Below are 20,663 nucleotides of genomic sequence, written 5' to 3'. Positions count from 1 at the left end.
GCCAATGTTTTCAATTCCAAAACATTAAATTTTTTGTCAACTGTTTTAAACTTTTCAGTTAGATAAACAGGGTGAAGCACCAAGACCTTTGTGTACTACTAAGCTAGGGGTCCTTCAAATTTCGAAAATTATAAAGTCACTAGATATAGTATATATATTACACGCGTTTTTTTTTGACGCAGACGAACCTTTAATAATAATAATAATAATTTTTTACAAAATTAAAAAAAAAATTTTTTTTAATTACTCGAAAACTAATAATCCTTCAAATTTTGAGAATTATAAAGTCACTAGATATAGTATGTATATATATTACACGCGTTTTTTTTGACAGACTATTATATTTATATATTAGACTATGTGAAAATGTAATCTAAAAAAATTTTTTTTTTAAATTTTGTAAAAAATTATTATTATTATTATTAAAGGTTCGTCTGCGTAAAAAAAAAAACGCGTGTAATATATATACTATATCTAGTGACTTTATAATTTTCGAAATTTGAAAAAAAAAATATTTAGTGACTTTAGAAAATTAAACGTTTTGAGGTCCTGACACGGTACAAGTCTCCAGACTATGTGAAAATGGTCGGGAGCTTTATTACTTATTTGTGTCATCGAGATTTTGTTTAATTCTAATTCCTGGTGCTTCAAAATGTATACTTCCGTAAAAAATGTGGGGGGGGGGTCATTTTTTACCCCACTTACTAACGTGCGGGTGGTAAAAAATAGCAACACACAGATAACCCAAAGCCATTATTTATTTCACTTTCCACTAACAACTTTTGGCACACAAATCGCCAATCCGAGACTGCCGATCGATCTTAATAATTGCGCAATCCTGCACTATCCTTTTCGGGCGTTTCCTTTTTTCAAACGACGCGCCCGTTACAAAGCTCGCTCCCCAATGGATTTGCTGACGGATCACTTCTGCGGCGTTTAGCAATTTTTTGGCTTCCAATTCGTTGAGGTTGGGCATGTGAAGGGACTGTACGCCCTGATTGTCTACAACGTTTGTCGTTATTCGCGTATTTGTCGCGTACTCAACAACTCACCTAATTTTATTACAGACATCATGTAGCTGAGAAAAGGTTCAATATGTCCCGTTTGTCTAACAAAGGCAAATTCGTATCCAGTAAACTTATTCTTCAACCCTTGCAGAACTGACGTTACGAACCTTGTTGTTGCGAACGAGGATGACAGTACACACGAACTCGAATTTTCCAAGTATTTTAAGGTCAGCACTTCGTCTTCTGATTTACAAATTTGGTTATGAAGAAGTTCTACGGCTGGCTGCAACACGTATCGCTCAAATAATGCCCAAAATTACCACATTAGCTACTTGTGGCAGCTTGGGGCCTGTTTCAGTTTGCGACAGCACTGGCACCAACGTTGTGGCTCCCATTCCACCCACCACAGGACACAACACAGTACTGGGGTCTTGCTCGGAATAAGCTGCAATGACACTGTTAGCCCTAGTGACCCCTAACGTCGTGACGCCCAAAATCTTTTTAGGATTATAAACTTCGGCTCTTTTGTACTCCTAAAACCGACTCTTAACCGAAATGTTTTACAAAGCAATCTTACTTCAGACACCAAAGGTACCATGGCAGTAACCGGCGGAGTGGTAATACAAAGAATTGCATTAGGATTAAACTCGGCCGTATGCAAGGCCACGCTACGAACATAATCGGCATTTCCCAAAAACAGATCGTACTCCCTTATCCCCGGTTTTTTGGGTTCGCCTCCACAAATCACGACAACTTGGGCACCCTACAATTCAGGCGACACAGCAGCCACACCACCAAGAAACAACCTACCACAACGGCGTTTCGAAGCAAGTCCAATCCCGTATACGAGACCACGTTGACACTTGTCGGAATGTGATTCAAATCTAACGCCACTCCGGACAGTCCACTTTTTGCAAATTCGAACAGCCTCAGTTCGTCGAGTAGGTTGCACTGTTTCAGTTGGAGGGCGGTAAGTTGGCCGACTCTTGAGCTGGCCCCGATTAATGTGACAACTGTCGGTGCGGGATCGGGCGGACATCGTGACGGATTGGATTTGGTGCGTACAATTAGATTTGGTTTGCAAAGGCGTCGAAATAGTGGGAACTTCATTGCGCATAACTTGGATTGACAGAGACAGAAATTTTGATGGCAGTGACAGTTACTAACTGATTAATCAAAGGTTTGAGAGTGTAATGACTATCCCGAGACATAATAATAGTGAATTATATACATCCACGTGACCAGCACTAAGTGTTTACAAAGAGAATAGTGCTAGAAGTTAACGAGTGCACAACTCACTTTTTTCATCCTTGTCCATAAGGAAATATACCATACAACGTTCCTCTTACTTGATCACTACATATTTTGGGGTTTTACGGCATTTCAACCGTGTTGGACATTTTCCACCTGTAGATTCAATACAGAATCCCTACCAGACTAGTGCAGCCAAAGTTAGAGCAGCGAGATCGATTTTTTTTTAAAGTTCCCATAATATATACAGGGTGGGCTATTAGTGTGTGGGTGGACGTGGAATATTGTGGGTTTATTAACGCCCATATTTAAAATGTATTGTCCGGGCATGTGGAAGGACCCTTAAGGCTACAACCTAAAAATATTTTCAACGAAATTGCAATTATGTTATTTAGATTCCTTGGTCAATTTTCGTTGGACTTTATGTATTACACATGATATCTAAAATGAGTCGTTTAGCCGTTTTTTCAAAAAGTAGATGTCCAGTAAAAATTGAATATCGCAGGTTTTTATCATAAAAATTAGAAAGCCGTGACTTTGCAGTGGCACTAATCATGAAATAATGTACTAACATACGCCGAACGTATAATAAGTTAAACTTCTATTGTGTTAAAAGAAATCGTTCCGTCAATTTTCAAAATTTCAATCAAAGGTAACTTGATTTTTTTAAATGGAACTACAGTAGTAAGTTTTTTATTGCATGAAATGTAGGAATTTATTACCTACCTTTCTAACGGTAACGATATAAGCATAAGCATGGTATGACGGTACCTATTTATCTTTTACATATTTTTTGTAATTCAACAATTTCTAATAATTCGCAGTGTTTTTCGAGTTTCAAAGCCTCTCAGTAATTAGTAGGCCATTAAAAATTATAAACAATTGAAATTATAAAAAAACGTCCTTCAAATAAAACAAAACAAAAACGATAAAAATCAAAATAAAAATTAAAATAAAGAGAAAAATAACAATTATTTCAATAAATATTCAAGACCAACCATTTGTCGATGGATTTAGAAAATCATTCTTTGACACGACGAAACGCAGCTGGCGTTATGGATGAGAAAGCATTACGATTGCGCATTTTCATATTCTCTTTTGTTGTTGGGACTTCACGTATCCCCATCAGAAGAAGTCAAGTGGTGTAAGGTCAGGAGAACGGTCTGGTCAATTTATAGGACCTCGTCGACCTATCCACCTCCCAGGAAATGATTGATTCAGCCATTCTTGATCGTTTATAGCAAAATGAGGTAGGGCACCGTCGTGCTGAAACCACATTTCTTCTACGATGTGTACCAGAACATTTTGCAGAAGAGCAAACAATTGAGTACTTATAGTAAAGAGCACCGTTTAAAATAGGTTATTCAAATTCCATTTTTATAACAAATTAACTTAACTAACCAACAATGAACAACAGAATTGTAAATGCCAATGAACTAAATCACTGAAATACAAAAAATAGGCAAGAGATACGTTTCATGCAATAAAAAAAACTTCTTTGATTGAAACTTTGAAAATTGACGGAGTGATTTCTTTTAACACAAAATGAGTTTAACTTTTAGGCGTTCGGGGTATGTTAGTACATTTCATGATTAGTAATACTACCGAGTCACGGCCTTCTCAGTTTAATGACAACTGCGATACCTATTCAATTTTTACTGAACATCTACTTTTTGAAAAATCGACGAATTGTGGCTAAACGACTCATTTTAGATATCAATGTGTACCTAATATCCAGGGTGGTGACTTGCGTAACGCATCATAGGTTTTTTGTAGAAAAATTTTTTGACATCAATCAACCGTATTAGTTGTCAATTTTTTGCATAATAAAGACGGAAAATTGAAAAAATAAAACCCCCATCTTTTTCAATAATCTGTGATGCCATGGAAGTTTATAATACAAAAACTACGCCAATATCCGTCATGCCATGGAATGTCTGCTATAAAACAAATCAAATTCTGTCAAAAAGTATTATATTTAGAACAACAAATTCAACATAAAGAAAGACCAAATTACTAAAAACGGTTTCCTAACATAATAATTTACAATAAATGTGCCAATAAGTCACCATTAACTGCAAGACAGTAACCAAGTGGATCATAAAATCCATTTCGAACTGCTGCTAATTGATAATGGATATCTTTTTGTTTTAGAAAATTCCATGGCATCGCAGATTATTGAAAAAGATGCGGGCTTTATTTTTCCAATTTTCCGTCTTTATATGAAAGAAATTGAAAATTAATACGGTAGATTGACGTAAAAAAAATTTTTCTACAAAAAACCTGAATACATTTTTGCTCTAATATAATTACGCAAGTCACCACCCTGTATAAAGTCACACTAAAATTGACCAAGGAATCAAAATATGTAATAATACTTTGATATAAATCACCCTGTATAACAATTGCAATTTGGTTGAAAATATTTTTAGGCATGCCCCGCCAATGAATTTTAAATATGTGCGTTAATAAAACCACAATCTTCCATCCACACACCAATGGCCCACCCTGTATAATTTCAAAATCAGTCCAGTACTGAGCAGAACAGAACCGAGACGTGACCAAGAAAAATTTATTCATGACAAGAATCAACCGTAGGCATAGAATTAGTGTAGAAATCTGCCGGCCTTTCCCGCTGGTGGCCTGCGACTAAGCGAGCTTCTAACCCCCAACGCGGACGACGTCTTAAAACTGGCACTCTCCTTTCGCAAGCACGACTTCAATGGGTAACTTCCTCCTTTAATGTAATTGATAGACGCCGTAGACACGTAGCCGGCATTTTTAAATAGCTTGATGCACTTCGGCTGCTGATAATGAGGTTTCTCGACGCTTTGCTTTCTGGCGATCAGTATTAGGGAGTCCGTGTGTTTGATTGTCGGTACTTCGGTGGCCGAATTTGAACGTGGCGATAAAGAGATCGTGTCCATTTCGATGACCGGTTCAATTTGCAATTCGGGGTTCTGTTTTTCCTCGGTAACTTCCATGGTGCTTCCGCTCGGGACGCTTTCCACTTCGGAAAGTGGAGTTGCTACGATGGCCTCGCTGGAATCCCCTCTTTCCTTATTTTCGCTAACGTCATCATCGTCAGGGAAGCATACCTTTTCGTTTTCGGTGTACAATCCTTTTGTTTTGGGTGAAGAAGGAGATTTGTTCGGTTTCCATTGGGCCCAGTAAGTTTCTTCCAGTTTATCAGCTACGGCTTTGTGCTCCAGTTTAAAAAGGAATGATTTGTCGACTTTCGCTCCGTAGTGTACTTTGCCAAGTCTGTGCGTGCAATTTTTCGATGAGTGTCCATGCATGCATCGTTTGGTATTAACATCGTTGCATTCGTGCCTGTATCTGCTTTGATGAATTTCACTTCCTGTCTTCCAGTCATTTTCCGTGTAGCTATTTGAAGCGCCTCGCGTATTTTGCTTGAAATCGTGGATATAAATTGGGCACTGCGCAACTCCGGCTAATTTCTTACGTCCATCTTTAGATGGTAGATTATGGTTGTAAGGTTCTGAAACAGTTCCCGGCATTCCGTATTGGAAGGGGCGTTCCTGAAATTCCAGAATTAACTGACTTGTAAACATGTCCGCCCTGCTTACTGATTTTTCCACATGCTCAACGGTTTCTTTTTGGGATGAAAACATCGCGACATGTATGACATTTAGAATTTCTCACTATTTTTCCATACCAACTTTCTATCGAATCTTTTAAAAACTGTCAAGTGTCAAGCAAAGTTACGATTTGTTGCCATGATAAACAAAGTTCGGCCCCTACTGTGTGTTGATGGAAAAATCAAATAACCACCCCTTAAGAATTTCGAATCACATTTCGAATGTTAGTGTCATGTTGCTTTTGCCATGTTAAATTACATTTCTTTTTATCATTACACCTATTTACCATTTCGTTATTCAACTTTCCTTCGAGATATTCGCTCTTAAAGTTTTGACCACCAATGGATGTATTTCTTCCAGACGTCCCAATCGCCCTTGTGAATACCCTCTTTTGGCAATCCGTTCTGGAGATATAAGGGAATATATCCGATCACGATAAGGTGCCGAGGAGGAGGACTACGGATGGTAGAAATTAATTCCTTTTGTTCAGATCTTTCATTAGAGTACCATGAACGATAAAAACAGGTCCACCCCCTTCTCCCCCCAACCCCCTCTTTTGATAAGGGATCAGAAAAAAGGGCGGTAGTTGGTAAAAAACGGTTCCTTTCGTTGAGATAATTAGAATATCATGAAAGATACAATTAATTTCTAACACCTCTCCTCTCCGGCCTCATCATGCGCTGATGTCGAAAGAGAGTCTGCCCCCCCTCCTCAATTTTCAGAAGTTTTACTTGGCACTATTCAACGCATACGTATACAAAATCTGAAACCAATTGGTTGTCGTATGTAAAAGTTATGCACATTCAAAAACAGCATCTAAGGAAATAATTAATCCCCCCCCCCCCCCCCCCCGTTCAGACAGCGAAATTTGATGGCCGCCTGGCACACCTTCGAGGTATAAGCAAGTATAGGCTACCTATTGCAAAAGGCAAACATTCCAAGACCATTCCCCTAGAATTATAGTTCAAAACGGCAGAAGTGGGTCCGGACGGACGGACTAACGGACAGAACGCAAACAATAGGTAGTACATTTTTTTAACTCTTAAAAAAATGCGCTATAGACTACTTTTGAACATACATTACATAGTTTACATTTTTGTTCATGATTGGCATGTTCACGGATACAAATGAAAGCTGTTCCTGTTCCTACCTATTCGTTATGGATGGATCTACCCAACAATTGTAGCGGCGAATCTTCTTTCTTCTAGGATACAAAAACATAAGCGCTTCGTCCTCACTTAACTTCTCATTAAAGACTAATGTCAACCCGATCAAAATCATTCGAAAAAAAAAAGTTTATTTGAACTATTTTTCGTAAGCTCAATCGCTGCGGAGTTATTTTCAAAAAAACCGATTTTCTGTACCTTTCTCCAAGATGGCGGCGCGTCTCAAAACGAAGATCGAAAAAAAAGGTTTTTTTATTATACCTGCATCACAATCTCCGTTTTAAACACTCAAATGCGTGCGAAATAAGGCCTTTAAAACACACGTGCCTTAAAGTTGCTAAGTAATGATACTTCAAATATGACTTTGCACTCCGCTTCGCGTCGTGCCTTTAAACTCGTTGCGCGTGCATTAAAGACTTGATTATACACTTGTCACTTAATATTATATTATTATTTTATAGCATATGTGACATTTTGGTCAGAAGGTCTTTGGAAGACTTTAACAAAAATAAGTTATTAAAAAAAAATTCGATGCCGTTATTTTAAAAATTCGACCCGAACATACATATAGGCAATTAACATGGGAAAATTTTTTTTTGTAGATTGTATGCCCCATGTTAACTTAAAGGACTTATAATGACACGTGACACCTAATCGAAAGAATTATTGTTTTCTCATCTAATCACATACGAATTAGTTAATTTTCGGTTGCATTTCCCATTATTTCATCAAAAATTTGGAAATAAATGCAATTACCAAAATCATGTAAGCTATGATTTAAGACAAAAAGCAGATTCACATGTTATTCAATTCTTTAGAAAATTTCCAATTGAGTCATGGCTTAACATGATTTTGCTAATTGCTAATTTTTTACTTTCTTTTTATGAAATTATGAGAAATACACCTACAAATGAACGAATTCGCATATCATTAGATGAGAAAAAAAATCTTCTTTCGATTGCATGGGGTCATCATAAACCCTCGGAAGTCGGAAATTAACCTACATGTGGAGCAGTGGAGCAACAATCTACAAAAAACATTTTAATTTGTTAAAATGTTAATTGTTTATGTTCGGTTTTGAAATATTCACCAGGTATGTGCCTGAATTCAAAATTTAAGCGCCGGCGTGATTTAGTTTTTCTGGAAAATATAAATTCGAAACACGGTCAAATTTTGAGAAGAAAAGGTTATAATAGCGAAATGGGTAAAGTTAAGTACTTTTTTATTTTTAATGTAACATAGTATACCCTTAACTTAAGGGTATACTATGTTACATTAAACATAAAAAAGTACTCTACAGTACTTTTGAATTTCTCAATAAAATATGGGGTGTTCCATTAAAAAAAAACGGATGTTTGATACGCTAGTGAAATACAGCACGCCACTGGTGACCAGAAATATTTTAGAAACATTTTTGTTCCTCCATTTTTTCCGACATCTTTTATGGTAAAGGCATTATACGATCCGAGGGGGATGTTACACCCTGTATATATTATACATATTATACAAAGGGTGGTTGCTTACTTACAAATCTTTGCTTACAACTTAGACGGAAAAACATGCATTGAATTTGTTGAATTCGTAACTGTGAGGTCAAGGAAGAGATAATATAATGTAGCTCGTGTGTCGAATACGTACGATTACGGCTTCCGATGATGGGCTTAATTGCAAAAGCCCCCTATATCTTCTTTACGGAACTAAATAAGCGGTTTATCAACTTGCCTATTTACGGTGTCTATCTAGTGTAGTATTATTTTTGCTTTAAGGAATACTTAATTTTAACGGTGCAATTGGCCCCTAAGCTTTTTATTTTTGACGTCTCTAAATTAAATTGAGTATTGCCAGAAGCTTTGCAATGATTTATATGGCTTCTGCTATAAAATAAAGTTTTGTATTATACACGACGATAAAGCGAAACTAACCACTTTCACTCAATGGTTAAATAGCTTTATCGTCTTCTATAATAAATAACTATTTTTCCAAGGCCCAGACTTTAACAACATATTAAACAAGTTGTAAATCAGCATATGCATGATGAAAGCGTATTTTTGGTAATGCAGATCAGTATTCATTAGCAAAGTTTAAAGTTATCGATCTCACGAGTGGTCTAACTCAAAATATACTAGAGCCTGCACATGTACACTATAACAGAAAGCTTTTAGTGAAAATTTAAAGTGTCTAGCAATTGCAATTGCTGAGATCTCAGCTAGATAGCCAGCCAGCTATAACAACGAATATAATTTTTTTTCAAAAATGCGCTATAGTTCGTTTCACCAATAATTTAACACTTCTCATTAGGTCGTTAAGTAGCGGGAATTCCCACTGCGGCATTTAAAACAATAGTCCCTATTTAACTAAAAGTCAGCGGTTCTCAATAAAATTTTAATGTTTCAAACGCCAAATTGCGGTGCTCGTATAAATCGGCCCATTTCCTTAATAATCGATATATTTAAAATGTAGTTCCTTAAGGAATGCGTCGATAGGACATTAACGACAATAATCGTGTTGATACCATATTAATGTATTAATTAAATAGGTAGACACATTCCAAGTAGTTTCCCCAATTACAATTTGGAGTTTGAACCATTAAAATTTTATTGAGAACCGCTGACTTTTAGTTAAATGGGGCTATTGTCCTATTGTTTTAAATGTCGCAGTGGGAATTCCCGCTACTTAACGTCCTAATGAGAAATGTTAAATTATTGGTGAAACGAACTATAATAATTGTTGTTCTTGTTGTTATACTGGTAGCGCTATCTAACGGAAAAATTATAGTACCTCCGAAAACCATATCGAAATTATTTTCTTAAATTAGCGATCTCACAAGTAATCTAACTCAAAATAGACTAGAGCCTGCATATCTACACTATAGCAGAAAGCTTTCAGTGAAAATTTAAAGTCTCTAGCTATTATAATTGCTGAGATTTCAGCCGGACAGCCAGCCATAACTAATAGCGTATTTTTTTCCAAAAATGCCCTAAAAATTACTACTACACCACTTTTTGTAGGGCAAAGGCCTTATTTGTTTCTTACTGAGGGGGCTATTAGGATTAGGAAATGGTGAAGACAGGAAGTGACCTGAAAACATTCGGTCACTAGCAACAGTAACGATTCCAACTATTATATTGTAGATACTCCACAAGTAAAAGGTATACTAGTACCTTTGTTTATAAATGAATAAACAAAGCTAGTACTTACTGCTACTAAGTTAGGACTGTTAGTTAAAATAAACTACCAAATTACAGTTCTCAGCTGGCTGTAATAATTTAAACAAAGTTTCATAGTAAACAAATTAATTCTACATATTTATTTTACACTTTGACAACATTTTACAATTTGATAGCTTCAACCAATGAGCACGATAATCCGGTACCGTCAGGTTCGACTTGCAAAGACTGAACTTTACCATTTTCGACCACCATCGAATATCGTTTGCTACGATAACCGCCAAGCGGGGCCAGATCTTGCCCGAGATCGAGCGACTTTGTAAATGTCGCCCCAGTGTCGGCCAGCATACGCACTTTACCGCCCACGTTGTGCTCCTTACCCCACGCGGACATCACGAACGGATCGTTCACGGAGACGCAAATGATCTCGGCGATACCTTGAGACCTCAACTCTTCGGCCTTTTTCACATAACCGGGTAAATGAGTCTGCAAAAAATTCGTGGTGAAATTGTTGAATGAAGCCGGTGGTTTACCTTTGAGCAGCCCGGAGTGAAGGCGCCGGGGACAGCGAAGATGATAATTTTTTTGCCCGAGGAGAGCTCATTTAGGTTAACTTTATTGGCAGGCGACTCTTCGAAGAGATCAATGTTGGGCAACGAATCTCCCTCCTGTAACCTCAAAGTTAATTATATAAGCGATTATTTTTATTAAAACCCACTTTAATCGGCATTTTAAGGCAGGTTGAAGTCTGTAGAAAGCGTTTACGACTGACACTGATAACTTCTTGAAGTAAATGGAATGTCTGCCTGGTGATATTCATTTTTCTAACCTTCAACCTTGGCTGTGGTTAGTACAAGGTCACGTGATAGGAACTTTTTATGACCTATCCTAGTTTTACTATTTCGATTTTCCATTGTGGTTTTTTTAAAGAATTTATGACTAATTTGCATTAGATTGTTATAATCATAATCTTTCGATCGTATACCTATAAGGTCATAATAAGGTGTACCTATTATATTTTTATTGATGCATAAAGTTTGTTCATTTGTTTTATTTACTTTTTCACTTGTTTCTGTCCAAGTACATCTACTCCTTTCTTCTTCAATAATTGTGTAACCTGGTCGTTCCAGGTCTTTCGTTTCTTATATTCTTTGTAGATGTTTTGCACTATAATGGTCGACTAATTTCCTTCCTTATGTTTACTTCATCATTACTGGTACAAATATACAATGCTGGTACTTTTTAAGTGTTTTATAATTGTTCTAGGTTTCAGTAATTTTAATTTATTGTTATACTATTTGCACATATTTGTCTATACATGGTTAACCTAGGTCTTTGTCTTTACTATCCTGTTTTTTGGCCGATTACATTGATTTCACTTTGACTGCTTCTTAAGCTGCTTGATTTAGGTAAATAATAAAAAATTAAACTAGTTCATCTTTGAATTCAAACCGCGCCAAAATGTCTATAACAAAAGAGGGCCGTTTTGTAAAGAATCAGCGTGGCTTGATAGTTGATACTTTCCATGAATTTTAGAGGCAAGGCTATAGTTTAGGTATACTATATTTTGTGCTAGTTTGTTCACTGCACCTCTTAATTGTAGAGGCCCTTCTATTGATCTCATATGATACAAATTGCATACTCATTCATATCACATATGTCCCTGGCTTTTGGTATTCAATCCATAGGCAATTAATTTTGGTCCATCCTAAAGTAGTCGATCAAGAATATAATGGGCTTACTTCCAATTTGGTTTTTATTGAAGCCCTTTAAGGACTAATACACAGTACATTTTCTAGATTGTGATAATATACAGCATTTAACTCTTGTTTAATCAAAAAGGAAGTAGGTACACAGTACACACAAATAATGTATTTCGTTACACTTAAATAAGAGTATTAATATGCATGCTTACTTAATACTAAGAGAACATCCTTACATAAAAGTACAAAACTGAATTAAATAGGTACCTAACGGTCAATTATATAAATAGAGAACTTAAGATACTACATAAAAAAATCGTTAATCTTACAAAGCGAACTACAAGAACGTAAGAAGTTTTGTACAAATCTTAAAGAATAAAATAATTAATAACTTTGTCTTTGTACAGGAGAACGCGATCGATATCTCGATCCTCCACTGCTACCGCGACCGCTGCTGCCTCTACTTCCGTAGCTACTGCGACCGCCACTTCCTCTGTAACTGTCTCGTCCGAAATCGCGGCTGCCTCGGCGACCGCTGCTTCCTCCACCACCTCCTCCCCCGTAACTATCGTAACGCGGCGGCCCCCGACTTCCGCCGCTACTTCCTCTGTAACTACTTCCGCCACCGAACGAGCTCCCTCGTCTCCAGCCACTACTGCTGCTTCCGCGGCTACCTCCGCCGCCGCGGCCCCCCCGAAAACCGCCACGTCGCTTACCGCGTGCAATTTCGACGCGTATTTTCGAGCCCAAAATGTCTGTGCCATTCAAATTGTCGCAAGCCGTCTCGGCATCGACCTGATTGCAAAACTCGATGAAAGCGAAACCGGGCGGATTGAACGCGACCCAAACTGAATTGAGCTTGCCGTACTTCTCAAACTCAGACTCGAGGTCTTCCTTCTTGACGTTGTCTTGAAGACCTCCCACATAAACGCGTGTTCCACCATCACTATCGTCCTTGCTCATCTTCTGGCTGTGGAAGGTATTATTGCAAGCGTAGAATAGATTCGTAAAAAATGGTCGTTTGGGCGAATACGTATTTTTATGCGATTTTTGCGAAGCATTTTGATTAGTTTTGTACGAATTGCGTATAAATACATACTTTTCATTACGCTGTAATATTGCATATTTGAACGTAGATTTTGTGTATAAATAAAAGCTTAACGGAGAGACGTAACGTAACGGAGTTATAAACGTAAATTTGTGCCAAAACGCTGTCCAATATTTGCGATTGCATACAAAATGTCGCCGATTTGTCAACAGAATAGACACATAAAGTGACGATATTCGCACCCAAAACGGCGGTTTACATTCAAAATAATATAAAATCAACGCAGTAGCGACGGTTTTCTAGGTTTAATTAGTTACCCAATAAATAGAAGCGGCGACTTTCGAAGATGTTTGATAAAATTTTACGAGCACAAATAAACGTTCGTTTTCGACGCAGGATCGTTGACGGAAGTGCCCTTCCCTGCGCGTGGCGTTGTTCCCATCGATCCAAGAACAGCCGACTCCCGGTTCAACATCCGCTCAAATTTCAACCGATTTCAATATTTACACCTAATTTCGATTAATTAGTTCCCCTTTATTATTGTTTTTGCTAAGTACAATTAGTTACTTTAAATTGAAGCTACATTTCTCTCGCTTTACGAAAAGGTAACCTTCACTTTAAAATTGCCGCTCCTTTTAGCACGCCATTAAAAATTAAATGCAACGTTGTCACGTTTACTTTACATTGTAGCATAAGATACCGGGTGATTATTTAGAATTGACCAGGACCCGTAAATGTGTGCATAACGTCTACGTGGTTAGTGGGAATTTATAGTTTCTAGTAATTTAGCCCGCACTTTTGTTTAAACTGCAATATCAATGAAACCGCGAGATTATTGAAAAATGCGCTTACGATTCAGATTCGTTTAGATTGTAGCTGATTGTAGGTGAAAGGGAACTCAGCCATGACTCGCTGTTGAAGAGCAGTGAGAAACCTTCGTTCAAGTATAAATTCTTTTGCAAAAAAGGTAACATAGATAGGTAGTTCTTTTTAAATTAATCTCTTCAAAAATTAAACTTTAATTTTTAATGGGATGATCTATTAATTTTAAACTTAAAAATTTTGAATACATACATCTCAAAAAAGTTTTGACAACATTCCCAAGTGTGATCTGATATTTATATGAAACTTGATTGAGATTATCAGCCGAAAAACCTGAAATGGGCATTTTTAAAAACCATTTTCTGCAGGAAAGCTGTTGAAATAATTAAAAAAAATGCTCATTCAAATCTCCTGGACTGGTTATTTCAATATTGAGCTCACGTACGTCTTTCTGTATGCCAAAAGTAACACATTAATAACATGAAACAAAATTAATTTTAGAGTCGTATAAATTCCTTTTTTGTTTAATGCCATTTATTAGATGTAATAAAAAAGCTTTCTATAAATTCCATTGGTGCTATTGTCACTGTGCTAACACCCTCAGTGAGCCAAATTTATATGCGTGCCAGTTTTTTGAAAATGTTCTGTTAATTCTGTCATTCTATTATATACAGTGTGTTTATAATCTATTAAATTGAAAATCTGTTTTAGCTATTTCGTTATTGCATTTCGAAAACTAAGACAGGAGTCGGTAGTATTGTTTTATTTTAAATTAAAACATATTGTACAAAATTTTATTGAAGGGGGCCATTCAAAACTGTAATCGAGTCTCCAAAATATGTTTCAAAAATGGGCTTGAATATTATGAATGTTCTAGATAACAAAAACAAATCATAGGGGGGTTTGTTCAGAAGAAGCTTTTAGAAAATTGCAATTCGTGGACATGGAAAATATATTTGGCTAATGAAAAACGCAAAAATATTTAAAAATTTGCTGCACAAATGTCACACCTTACACTTAGTCATAATTAAAACTAACAATTAAATAACATTACAATCAGACACAATTCAATACTTCAAGAATTACTGGTTAGGCTTGCCATGAGCAACTCCATCTTATGCAAAAAATTCCTCCCCTCCATTTTCTCAAGCCGCACCTCCCGAAACTGGCCACCCAAATGTTCCCACTTCCTTTCGGTTACGAGGCGACTCGGAAAGAAGTCGGTTCTAGGCGAGTGAACCACGGACACTTGAACACCCGACTGCGGCTCGCATCTCACGGCTATCAGCCGGTCGCCGATCGGCGATGCGAGTAGACAAGAGCTGGCATTGCCCAACGGCTCGACCGCTCCCAATCCCAGATGGTTTGAGTTACCCAAAAATTGCCAGCCCATTGTTTTCGCGAGTGCCTGTACCGCCAATATTTGGTGTTGGTTAATGTGGCAGAAAATTAAGTCTCTCAGTTCTTGCGGCTCATAGCTCATATGCATTACTTTTCCGTCACGACAGATGCACTTGAGGCTCTTCTCGCCGACGTGAATGACCAAAGGTGTACGGCACACTGCGTCGTACCCGTGAGTTGATATGTTGATTTTAACGCATGACTGCGTCGGGCTGTTGAGAGTATTCCAGTGTGAGCTGATTAGGGGATCTTTTACTTCTTTTGCGATTGTGTCGAGAACATATTCGGTACGCATGCGCATGAAGAAGTGTTGCGCTTGCTTAATGATTTGCTCGAGTAACGTTTCGGATTGCGTCATTTCGAGTAGTTCATAGCGATCTGCTGCCATGGGTCCCGCAAGGTATCGTTTTTTGGAAGGTCCCAGCGGTGCTGATGAGGGGTGTGGGAACGGATGGTGAGTGTTCTTGTGGTGGACTTCACGTAAAAGTTGGTGTAAGGAGTGCTCTAAGACGTGATCGTGGTCACTTTTGGAGGGTGGGGGTGTCAATTGTGACGACTTCTTCTCTGATGATGTCGAGTGGCATAAGCCTATCACCAGCTGGATTCCCGGCAAGACCTGCACATAAAAATATGGTAAAAAAAATGTATGCGAGGGGTCTTCACTGCTGAAGATGGTATCCAATTTGCAAATGGTAGGAAATGGATGGAAATATTATTATTATTATTAAGTCTAGACAATTTGCAGACAGAGGAATTAGGTTCCTTTTATGAAAATTTTGCTATATTATAAAATCATCGTATTTAATTGGAATCAAGTAATTTCTTAAATTGATTGACACTTATTAGAAAACGTTTTTTGTGATTTCTGATCTTAAAAGAGGAAATTATTTAAATTCTTGCATAAATCATAATATTTAAAACACCCTTCATAGTCAACTTCTGACATTTTATTCTGACTTGAATCTAAATCTAAATATTTAAAAATAAATTACAATTTAAATTTTAATCTAGCCTGCCATGACTATTTTAAACAGTCAAAACAGTTGAGGTGATTTGGAAAAAATCGAATTGACCACCTTTTGTTTTTAAAGCCTTTAAATTAATTTTTTAAAAATGAACAAAGGTGGCTGGTCAAAATTGGACTTTTTTCCGCAGTAACAAAAGGCGATCATTTCTGTCAGATGTTGTGCACTTGAAAGTTTCCAATGTTTTTTAAAAAGAAGACTAACGAAGGAAATAAATTTTGGAAATAAATAGTGGTATAAATAATGAGCAGTGAAAGACCCCATGAATTTAAGGAGTCATACAGTTGCCATAATTTGATTTCCTACAACCATGTGAGGGATGGGCGCTTGAAGCTGTACAGCTTCCTTCGCCAACTGATTAAACAGCTCCTTGCAAAACAAAACATTCTGAGCCGCTTCCAATTTCTGCTGCCAGTGTACATCGGGATTAGCAGTCGTCGGTGCGGAGTTTAACAAATTAATGTTAGCACTGCAGAGATCCTCTTGATCTAAAAGTTTTAAATAAACATTTGCAAATTTCGCAAACGGACACAACCTTTCTGACATAATACTTCTATATAGGCGACACCTTGCAACTCTGAAGGGACTGTAACTCGTAGCGAAGAATTACTTTTCGCAGGTGCAGGAACCGGCATAGGACTGCTGGGAGGGCTACTGCTTTTCTCTTCCTCCTCGGCTTTTGTTACCTCAAACATGCCACTCTGTGCGTATTTTGAGCCCGCCGTACGATAACTGAGATCACCAATAATCGAGTTCGAAACCTTTTTCAGCCTCCAATTTTGTCTTAGCCTCAGTAATTCAATGTGAAAGTCGGGAGTTGACCGATTTCGTAACAGCTCATTTTGTGAGGTTTTCAACCGTTCAGCACCTGTAATTTAACCCGTTGCTCAAGGGATAATTACACGAGTACACCTACCCGTTAGTAACACACTGGCAGCCCCTGTTAGTGCCTTTTTCCGGGCGTAAATCTGCACCATTGGTTTAGTTTCAATCGGCTCCTGTTGGACGGGATCCAGCACCATGTATCGCTTCTCCTTCGCAATTGTTAAAACATCACTTAAAACGCACACCTCCTGATAGGCGTTGCGTAACTTATTCCGAATTGAATCCCATGGCCACAGATTCGATTGAAACGCATCTTTACTGTCGCCATCCGATTTGGAATCATCCGAATTGTCCCCCGATTCCTTCTTTACATTTATTTCGCTTAGAGCTCTACTGAAATCGATTTTCTGGGCGTACTTCGCTAAGCTTTCCGACAGAGTTAGTGGCCTAAAAGAATATAAGTTACGAGTATGTTAAAAATGATGTAAATACGAACGCTTGATATATTTCTTGACCATCGTAGGTTATTTCTTGTATTTGATTTTCAATGGGCGCTTCTACGGATATGTTTACTGAATTGGAATTGTAGGCCATTTTTTGATAATTTTATTTAAATTATTAACATTGTTTAATAATTAATTATTGTTGTTTTTTTTTGAGGTTAGAATTCCATAGCCCTGAAAAGTCATGGCTACCAACTTACACGAAATGTCTTATACAGGGTTTTTCAAAACTAACCCCTTGTCGATATGCAACCGAATAAACAAGGCGAGTTGCTGTTTGCCTATCTTAGAAGCTTAATTAGATATTTTTTGAATATGTTTATGAATCCATCGAAAAATGACTACTAAATTAGGCCAAGAGTTTATGATGCATCGGTTGCTTTATGCCTTTCTGAAAAATTGATTAATAATATCCTTTAATCTCACAGTCCTACAGAACACAATTTTCTAATTGTACCACTCTTAGTTCTCTACCTATATTTAATTTCAATTTTTTGACACAAGCACAAGTCTAACTTATCTACAGAAATGGTACCATTTACAATACGTGTAATTCGGTGTAGCCATTACTAGAGCTCGATTTGTTCTTTTTGGTAATATGATCGTCAACCAGGAATGAGTTTGCCATGAATTTGTTTTGAAATCCATCTCCAGTTGTTATGATGTCTACGCATCTTTTTATTGTAATCTCAACTAACGGAATTTATATTTATACATTGTTGTTAAAATATTGTCTAACATCACAGATTAATTACAAATCTGTGCTAACATTCAAGGATCGAACCAGATTACTTTAACAGTTGTAGTATGGTTTGCCTAACTGTAGGGGTTCATAATACTCGTTTGCTATTGCTCGAGGGGTTTTTAGAAGTGTACTTTTGAGTTGAGCTCATCATCAAATGACATTTACACCTAGGAAATTACTTAGTATGACATTGTACAATCTTGCCAACATTTTTCGATAATTTTACTATGTTTAGTATCTTAAGTGCATAGAAGACATTGTACAGGGTGAGCCAGGGAAGTGTGGCATTTTTCAGAAATTCGGGAAGTATGGCAAGTAGCCCAATCCTGCTGAAGCAAGCACGTAACGAGACTAATTCTCCGTCTTCCAAAAACTCTTTAATTCAGGAATAGGGCACTTCATTAGTACCTAATTATACAATACGTTTGATTGTGTTCTGCTGACCTTGCTCTGCTAGGTTCATGGACATCACCATACCATCGCTTTATCAGAATGTAACGGCCTCTGATGCAATTCACGTGGGGTTTCTGATGACCAGTACCAGTTTTGTTTATTAACTGTTCCCGACACATGAAGAACAAGGAGAACAGTATCCTGTTATAAAAGTTCCAGTATCCTTCCATGAGCGAAATTGAATCTTAGTACTAAACCATTAGGGTGCAATTCTTGAACCCCCATGATTTTATAGGGGTGGTACCAGGGCTGTAGCTTTTGAACCAGTAGCCCAATCTTGAAACTGTTTGAAATTATGGATTCTACAGGCCACGTTCTATAAGCAAATTTTTTTCCGGGACGATCTGAGACAATTTTTTTTTCGTGGCAAAAAAAGGCAGTGTATAACCTTCCTTTTTTCCAAAAATCGACTGCACCAAAATTTCTCAGGAAAACACTTTTTCTTATTAATTTTGGTGCGTAGAATCCAAAACAATTCGTACTTTTTCGATCAGACTTCTCAATCAAAAGTTGTAGGCTAGAAACCAATTTCGAGAAAAAATTCAAAGGGCCGTAACTTTTGAACTAGTAGCACAATCTTGGAACTGTTTGAAATTATGGATTCTACAGGCCACATTCTATAAGAAAAATTTTTTTCCGGGTCGATCTGAGACAATTTTTTTTTCGGCCTCAAAAAAAGGCAGTGTATAACCTTCCTTTTTTACCAAAAATCGACTGCACCAAAATTTCTCGGGAAAACACTTTTTCTTATTAATTTTGGTGCGTAGAATCCAAAACAATTCGTACTTTTTCTATCAGACTCAATTTTTTACTTGGCCGATAGGTAGGCGAATCTATAAATAATTTATAAATAAAAATGTGTATTTTGGAAATTGTATACACACAGGGTGAGTTTTTTTTTCATTTTTATTATGGAGATCTCGTAAACCGTCAGAGATACAAGGCCCCTTCCTTAAATGGACAAAATTATTCAGAATTTTATGCTGATTAATTATGATTTATGACTTGTGAGTTTCGTATAGACACATTATTTCTTATGGACGCCATATTGGATTTTTACTCGATACAGAAAAAAATTACAAAACCGGCGATACCAAATGCTTGGTTAAATTTAGAATTTTTGCCTTGAAATTTACACATGTATTTCTTATAGCAATAAATCCATGGTCGTGTTGATGGTGCCTATGCAAGATGTAAAATAATTTCAAGCAAGCTATGGAACTATTGCCACAAAAAATGCATTCTAAACTTCTAAGCAAAAATTCAAGGTTGATTCTCAAATAAAGTAGGTACTAATTGTCTTAGTATCATGGGTTTTGTATTTTTTTTGTCTATCGAGTGACGTAAAAAACAAATATGGCGTCCATAGGAAATAAGAAAGTTGATGTGATTTACTCAAAACCCACAAGTCATAAACCGGCCATCAAAAAGCTGAGAAAAAATCAAAATCAAAATTGTTTTTTGATATCTTTGAAAATAAATGAACGTCGGTGAATATCTTTTGACAATAAATGAACGTCGGTACCAGTGGTGTAGTGGGGCCGGAGCGGGGCGGAACGACGTTCCGGCACTTTTTTTGTAAGCGGAACGCCGTTCCGGTACATTTTTAAAAAATAAATGATCGAAAAGCTAAGGTCCAAGGTTTATTTACACTCAGATTACTCAGATTATACCGTGTTGTATTAACAAATTGCTAAACTGCACAACTCTAAAAAGTACCTTTGATCGCCGTTCCGGCACCTTTTCATTTACAACTACACCACTGCTTAACGTCCATTTTAAGAATAGTATATTAAGTATTAAGGTCAGTAGGTGTACTTTACTGGTTGAGGATAATAATTGCAAACCGAGAGCGCAGCTCGAGGTTTGCAATATTATCCGAAATCGGTTAAGCACCTACTGACCGTGGTGCTTACGCTATTTTTTGCACGATCAATTTATAATT

The 20,663-nt window shown here is 37.1% G+C and overlaps 5 protein-coding genes across 5 annotated transcripts; all 5 read right to left on the bottom strand.

The window, feature by feature from the left end:
• Nucleotides 1–761: 761 nt before the first annotated feature.
• On the bottom strand, nt 762–2,196 carry LOC116169549 (malate dehydrogenase-like). Its single transcript, XM_031485664.1, has 5 exons — nt 1,818–2,196; nt 1,585–1,770; nt 1,340–1,540; nt 1,053–1,290; nt 762–1,002 (listed from the first exon to the last, which is right to left on the bottom strand). Exons 1-5 carry the CDS (start codon nt 2,115–2,117, stop codon nt 773–775), a joined length of 1,155 nt encoding a protein of 384 aa, XP_031341524.1. The 5' UTR covers nt 2,118–2,196; the 3' UTR covers nt 762–772.
• Nucleotides 2,197–4,816: 2,620 nt separating this feature from the next.
• Nucleotides 4,817–6,008, bottom strand: LOC116169444. Its single transcript, XM_031485532.1, has 2 exons — nt 5,849–6,008; nt 4,817–5,800 (listed from the first exon to the last, which is right to left on the bottom strand). The coding sequence occupies exons 1-2, from the start codon at nt 5,891–5,893 to the stop codon at nt 4,865–4,867; spliced, it is 981 nt and encodes a 326-aa protein (XP_031341392.1). The 5' UTR covers nt 5,894–6,008; the 3' UTR covers nt 4,817–4,864.
• Nucleotides 6,009–10,302: 4,294 nt separating this feature from the next.
• LOC116168046 (peroxiredoxin-5, mitochondrial) lies at nt 10,303–11,069 on the bottom strand. The gene is made up of 3 exons (XM_031483696.1): nt 10,912–11,069; nt 10,727–10,861; nt 10,303–10,679 (listed from the first exon to the last, which is right to left on the bottom strand). Exons 1-3 carry the CDS (start codon nt 11,011–11,013, stop codon nt 10,356–10,358), a joined length of 561 nt encoding a protein of 186 aa, XP_031339556.1. The 5' UTR covers nt 11,014–11,069; the 3' UTR covers nt 10,303–10,355.
• Nucleotides 11,070–12,004: 935 nt separating this feature from the next.
• LOC116168045 (RNA-binding protein Rsf1) lies at nt 12,005–13,414 on the bottom strand. The gene is made up of 2 exons (XM_031483695.1): nt 13,262–13,414; nt 12,005–12,866 (listed from the first exon to the last, which is right to left on the bottom strand). The coding sequence occupies exon 2, from the start codon at nt 12,857–12,859 to the stop codon at nt 12,281–12,283; it is 579 nt and encodes a 192-aa protein (XP_031339555.1). The 5' UTR covers nt 12,860–12,866; nt 13,262–13,414; the 3' UTR covers nt 12,005–12,280.
• Nucleotides 13,415–14,743: 1,329 nt separating this feature from the next.
• Nucleotides 14,744–17,701, bottom strand: LOC116168044 (mediator of RNA polymerase II transcription subunit 17). Its single transcript, XM_031483694.1, has 5 exons — nt 17,514–17,701; nt 17,109–17,464; nt 16,728–17,060; nt 16,475–16,680; nt 14,744–15,783 (listed from the first exon to the last, which is right to left on the bottom strand). Exons 1-5 carry the CDS (start codon nt 17,609–17,611, stop codon nt 14,842–14,844), a joined length of 1,935 nt encoding a protein of 644 aa, XP_031339554.1. The 5' UTR covers nt 17,612–17,701; the 3' UTR covers nt 14,744–14,841.
• Between the last annotated feature and the right edge of the window lie 2,962 nt (nt 17,702–20,663).

This window comes from Photinus pyralis, unplaced genomic scaffold, assembly GCF_008802855.1.
Source record: "Photinus pyralis isolate 1611_PpyrPB1 unplaced genomic scaffold, Ppyr1.3 Ppyr1.4_LG4, whole genome shotgun sequence".
Taxonomy (NCBI): domain Eukaryota; kingdom Metazoa; phylum Arthropoda; class Insecta; order Coleoptera; family Lampyridae; genus Photinus; species Photinus pyralis.
The sequence above is the reverse complement of the archived record's forward strand: the minus strand, read 5'-3'. Positions and strand labels throughout refer to the sequence as shown.

Bases quoted from the DNA above. Each gene is read 5' to 3' on its own strand.
- LOC116168044 (XM_031483694.1), bottom strand. From the start codon at position 17,611: ATGGCCTACAATTCCAATTCAGTAAACATATCCGTAGAAGCGCCCATT. The intron at 17,061-17,108 runs GTAGGTGTACTC...GTTAAATTACAG, and splicing joins TGCCAGTGTGTTACTAACGG to GTGCTGAACGGTTGAAAACC. The intron at 15,784-16,474 runs GTATGACTCCTT...TTTTATGTGCAG, and splicing joins GAAATCAAATTATGGCAACT to GTCTTGCCGGGAATCCAGCT.
- LOC116168046 (XM_031483696.1), bottom strand. From the start codon at position 11,013: ATGAATATCACCAGGCAGACATTCCATTTACTTCAAGAAGTTATCAGT. The intron at 10,862-10,911 runs GTGGGTTTTAAT...TTGAGGTTACAG, and splicing joins GCCTTAAAATGCCGATTAAA to GAGGGAGATTCGTTGCCCAA. The intron at 10,680-10,726 runs GTAAACCACCGG...AATTTTTTGCAG, and splicing joins TCACTCCGGGCTGCTCAAAG to ACTCATTTACCCGGTTATGT.
- LOC116169549 (XM_031485664.1), bottom strand. From the start codon at position 2,117: ATGAAGTTCCCACTATTTCGACGCCTTTGCAAACCAAATCTAATTGTA. The intron at 1,771-1,817 runs GTAGGTTGTTTC...CCTGAATTGTAG, and splicing joins TGCTTCGAAACGCCGTTGTG to GGTGCCCAAGTTGTCGTGAT. The intron at 1,541-1,584 runs GTAAGATTGCTT...AGTCGGTTTTAG, and splicing joins TGGTACCTTTGGTGTCTGAA to GAGTACAAAAGAGCCGAAGT.
- LOC116169444 (XM_031485532.1), bottom strand. From the start codon at position 5,893: ATGTTTTCATCCCAAAAAGAAACCGTTGAGCATGTGGAAAAATCA. The intron at 5,801-5,848 runs GTAAGCAGGGCG...CTGGAATTTCAG, and splicing joins TTGAGCATGTGGAAAAATCA to GAACGCCCCTTCCAATACGG.
- LOC116168045 (XM_031483695.1), bottom strand. From the start codon at position 12,859: ATGAGCAAGGACGATAGTGATGGTGGAACACGCGTTTATGTGGGAGGT.